At 47.2% G+C, this 4,709-nt stretch overlaps 1 protein-coding gene across 1 annotated transcript; it reads right to left on the bottom strand.

Moving 5' to 3' along the window:
- Positions 1-2,206: 2,206 nt before the first annotated feature.
- LOC130136574 (uncharacterized) lies at positions 2,207-4,475 on the bottom strand. The gene is made up of 4 exons (XM_056306620.1): positions 4,430-4,475; positions 3,311-4,270; positions 2,752-3,143; positions 2,207-2,536 (listed from the first exon to the last, which is right to left on the bottom strand). The coding sequence occupies exons 1-4, from the start codon at positions 4,473-4,475 to the stop codon at positions 2,207-2,209; spliced, it is 1,728 nt and encodes a 575-aa protein (XP_056162595.1).
- Positions 4,476-4,709: the final 234 nt, after the last annotated feature.

Below are 4,709 nucleotides of genomic sequence, written 5' to 3' on the forward strand. Positions count from 1 at the left end.
CCACACTACTTTGACAAGAGGAATCGTTTTGTTTCTTAATACATGCTCCTTCCGATCCTCAATTCTCACGGGTCTTTCCACGTACGACACTCTGTCATCCACGTCGATCTCTTTATAGTTCAAAACGCGGGTCGGATCCGGTTCATACTTTCTTAGCATAGACACGTGGAATACATCATGTACTTGAGCCAACCTTGGTGGAAATGCTAGACGATATGCCAACGTTCCAATTCGCTCCAAGATTTCGAACGGTCCTACATATCTTGGGCTCAGCTTGCCTTTCTTGCCAAAGCGCGACGTTCCTCGCATCGGTGATACCTTTACCTTGAGGAACACATGATCTCCGACTTGGAACTCCAATGGTCTACGTCGCCTATCTGCGTAACTTTTCTGGCGACTTTGAGCAGTCCTTAGTCTATCCCTGATGACTTTAACAGCATCCGACGACTGTTGTACCAACTCGGGTCCCGAAATCTTTCGTTCTCCAACTTCGTTCCAACAAACAGGAGTCCTACAAGGTCTCGCCATAAAGTGCTTCGAAAGTTGCCATTTTGATACTCTGCGATAACCGTTATTGTACGCGATTCGACAAGATGCAACTGTTTCTTCCCAACTCCCTTTGAAATCCGGAACGTTGGCTCGTAGCATATCCTCGAGAGTCCGAATCGTTCTCTCGGATTGTCCATCCGTACTCAGCGGATGAAAAGCTTGATCTGCATCTTGCAGCTTTGTTCCCATGGCGCCTTGAAGACTTTTCCAGAACGTGGCGGTGAACTTGGGGTCTCGATCTGACGTGATCGTCACCGGCACGCCATGGAGACGAACTATATGTCTCACGTACAACTCAGCATACTTGTCCATGGCAAAGTCCTTTCGCACTGGAATGAAATGAGCAGACTTTGTGAGTCTATCTACCACAACCCAGATGGAATCATTACCTCTTTGGCTCCTCGGTAGACCCATCACGAAATCCATCGTGATATGCTCCCATTTCCATTCTGGTATTTCCAGAGGTTGCAGTAGTCCGCCAGGTTTACAGTGTTGAGCCTTCACCTGTTGACACGTTAAACATCTAGCCACATGCTTGGCAATATCTCCTTTCATGCCATTCCACCAATAATATTGGCGAAGATTCTGATACATTTTTGTACTGCCCGGATGAATACTGTAGTTACTGCGATGAGCTTCCGCTAAAATTTCCTCTTTAAGTCTTTCATCGTTGGGCACACACAACCGTCCACGAAACTTCAAGATCCTATCCTCGGATACTTGAAAGTCGGGTTTTCTCTTAGTTGCGTCCATTTGCAGAATCTTTTGCAGCTCAGGATCTGAAGATTGCGCTGCTTTAATCCTGATTTGCACTTCAGGCTCGATTCTAAGAGTAGCCATTAAACTCGAGAGGTGACTTACCTCGAACCTGAAATCCGAGTCCCGGAATCCTTCAAACAAAATCCATTCTTGAACCATCATATGCGCAATCGAGGACTTTCGGCTTAACGCATCGGCTACCTTGTTAGCCTTACCCGGATGATACAAAATGTCGCAATCATAGTCCTTAAGCAGCTCCATCCATCTACGCTGTCTCATATTCAATTCTTTCTGCGAAAATAGATATTTTAGACTCTGATGATCCGTATAGATATGAAACCTTTCTCCGCACAGATAATGTCTCCAAATCTTAAGCGCGAATATGATAGCAGCCAATTCCAAGTCGTGTGTCGGGTAATTCAACTCGTGTGGTCTTAATTGTCGGGACGCATATGCTACAACTCTTCCATGTTGCATTAAAACACATCCCAATCCTTTGTATGACGCGTCGCTGTAAATCTCATATCCCCCTGAACCAGACGGTAAGGTTAGAACAGGTGCAGTAGTTAGCTTCTGCTTAAGCTCTTGAAAACTACGCTCACACTTATCCGTCCATTCGAACTTCGTGTCCTTTTTCAGTAATCGCGTCAAGGGCATGGCTATAGCAGAAAACTTTTCCACGAACCTCCATATATAATAGCCAGCCAATCCCAAGAAACTCCGAACTTGCCATCGTCGTTGGTCTAGGCCAATTCATGACCGCCTCAATTTTAGCCGGGTCTCTCGAAATTCCTTCCCCGGAAATCACGTGTCCAAGAAAAGCCACTCGAGTTAACCAAAACTCGCACTTACTAAACTTGGCATACAATTTATGATCTCGAAAAGTGCAAGATTGTCCTCAAATGCTTTGTTGATGTTCTTCCAAACTTCTCGAATACACCAAAATGTCATCAATGAACACGATCACGAACCTATCCAAATACTCCTTGAACACCCTGTTCATCAAGTCCATAAAAGCTGCAGGCGCATTTGTCAGACCAAACGGCATCACAGTAAACTTATAGTGTCCATAGCGCGTTCTAAATGCCGTCTTCGGTATATCTTCCTCTCGAATCCTCAACTGGTGATAACCTGTCCTCAGGTCTATCTTCGAGAATACCGAAGCTCCTTGAAGTTGGTCGAATAAATCATCTATCCTGGGCAATGGATACTTATTCTTAACCGTCACCTGATTGAGTTGCCGATAGTCGATGCAAAGGCGCAACGACCCATCCTTCTTCCTTACAAATAGAACTGACGCTCCCCAAGGTGATGCACTAGGACGAATAAATCCTTTGTCCAACAATTCCTCGCATCCGAACCTTTAACTCCTTCAATTCCGATAATGCCATTCTATAAGGTGCCTTAGAAATCGGTTCCGTGCCTGTGGGCCAACTCAATCACAAATTCGATTTCCCTTTCTGGGGGCAACCCAGGCAATTCCTCAGGGAAAACGTCCGAAAATTCTTGCACCACAGCAATATCTTGCATCCCAGGTTCCTCTACCAAAGTGTCAATTACAGTCGCCAAATAGCCTTGGCAACCCTCATCCAATAACTGAGTCGCCTCGAGTGACGAGATTAAAGGGATCGAAGGTCCTCCTCGATTCCCGACAAACTCAAAACCGACACTCCCTACTGGCTCAAACTGTATCGTCTTACGATAGCAGTTTACCGTGGCTCGTTGCTTGGTGAGCCAATCCATTGCAATAATCACGTCAAAGTCGAACATCGTCAAAACAATCAAATCTATGCTATCCTCACGACCACCAACAGATAATTTACAACCAGTACAGCCTACTGCAGACACTATACTATCCTTTAAAGGGTAGAAATATTATAAACCACTCCCAGCGGTTTCGGACTTAACCCCACTAATTCCACAAATTGCTTAGCCACAAATGAATGCGTAGCTCTAGGATCAAACAAAGCATAGGCAGCATGGTCGTGTAATGAAACCGTACCTGTAATGACGGCAGGCGAGTCCTCCGCCTCCTTCCTTATGACAGCATAGACCCTTCCTTGCACTTGGGGTCGGTTCCACTGGTTCGGCGGGGCACTACTTGCAGGTTGTCCTACCTGCTGCATTGGTCTTTGCGCTCCCACGTCTTGGCGTGGACAGTCTCTGATATGATGGCCATGCTGGCCACAACCAAAGCAAGCACCTGTCCTAGCAAGACATGGAGCTGATCCGTGGCGCCTTCCACATAAGCGACAGGAGCCATTGTTGTTGTTGGACACCGGCTTCCTCACTCCGCCTTTCTTGCTAGGAGGGATGGGGAACTTACCTCCTGTCATTGGTCTCTTCCCAAACCGATGATTATCCTTGTTTGGCATAAACCGCGATCCAGACGCGGCTGTTCTCTCAGCTAAATTTCTCTCAATCAGCTGTGCCCTATCATATAGCTCATCATAGTTCTTTAGATTCAGAGGCACCAGTTGGTCCTTAATCTCAGGTTTCAACCCATCCCTAAACCTCCTTGCCTTATCAACTGGGTCTTCAATCAACCTTGGGGCATATTGGGACAGCTCAGCAAACCTTGCTTCGTACTGGTCTACCGTCAACTGGTTCTGTCGGAGACGCTGAAACTCATTCATCTTCTGCTCTCGAGCGCAGTCCGAAAAGTACTTATTGTAAAAAGCTTCCACAAAGGCATCCCACACCCGGGCCGTACCTTCGGGAAATACCCTCCTCTGGGTAGCTTCCCACCAAGTACTGGCGTTACCTTGCAATTGGTAGATTGCCAGTGTCACCTTGTCTTCATCTGTACATCTCAGTAAGGCAAAAACCTTTTCCAACTCCCTAATCCAGAGGGTTGCAGCCTCAGGATCACCCGCGCCAGTGAACTTGGGCGGCTTGAGTTTCAGAAATTGCTCCACCAACTTGTGCATATTCCCATTTCCATTGCCAGCTAACGGAACATCTACAGCACAGTGCAATGTGCGCAGTGTGCACAAAGTGCAGCTCGCAGCCGGTAGCTTGATTCTCTGGCCCGTGCGCCCTACTAAGATCCGTCAGAAAGCCTACAAGATCTGGTCCAATCTAGGATCCCCTGGTGCTCTCCTTCTGGCACCAGCCTGACCTGGTTCGGCCCTCCTCCTAGGGGCTCTCGGTTCAGGATTGTCCATCTCGCAGGATCTTTACAGAAACCTGCTTTCCAATTCCAACAAGGAATTAGAATTCCTGAGCAACCTGCTTACGAACGAGAAAGCTAACAACCAAACACAGGCACTTAGTGTCTTCCTAACTCACTATCCCAAAACCCATCGCACCTTATCACTCCAGGTTTCGACCAAACTTGGATCGAGCTGACCTTGCTCTGATACCAATTCGGACGGGGATGTCACGCCCCGAACCCCGCT

The sequence above is a fragment of the Syzygium oleosum genome, unplaced genomic scaffold, assembly GCF_021117445.2.
Source record: "Syzygium oleosum isolate NSW1041296 unplaced genomic scaffold, Sole_v2.1 Sole_v2.46, whole genome shotgun sequence".
NCBI classification, from domain to species: Eukaryota; Viridiplantae; Streptophyta; class Magnoliopsida; order Myrtales; family Myrtaceae; genus Syzygium; species Syzygium oleosum.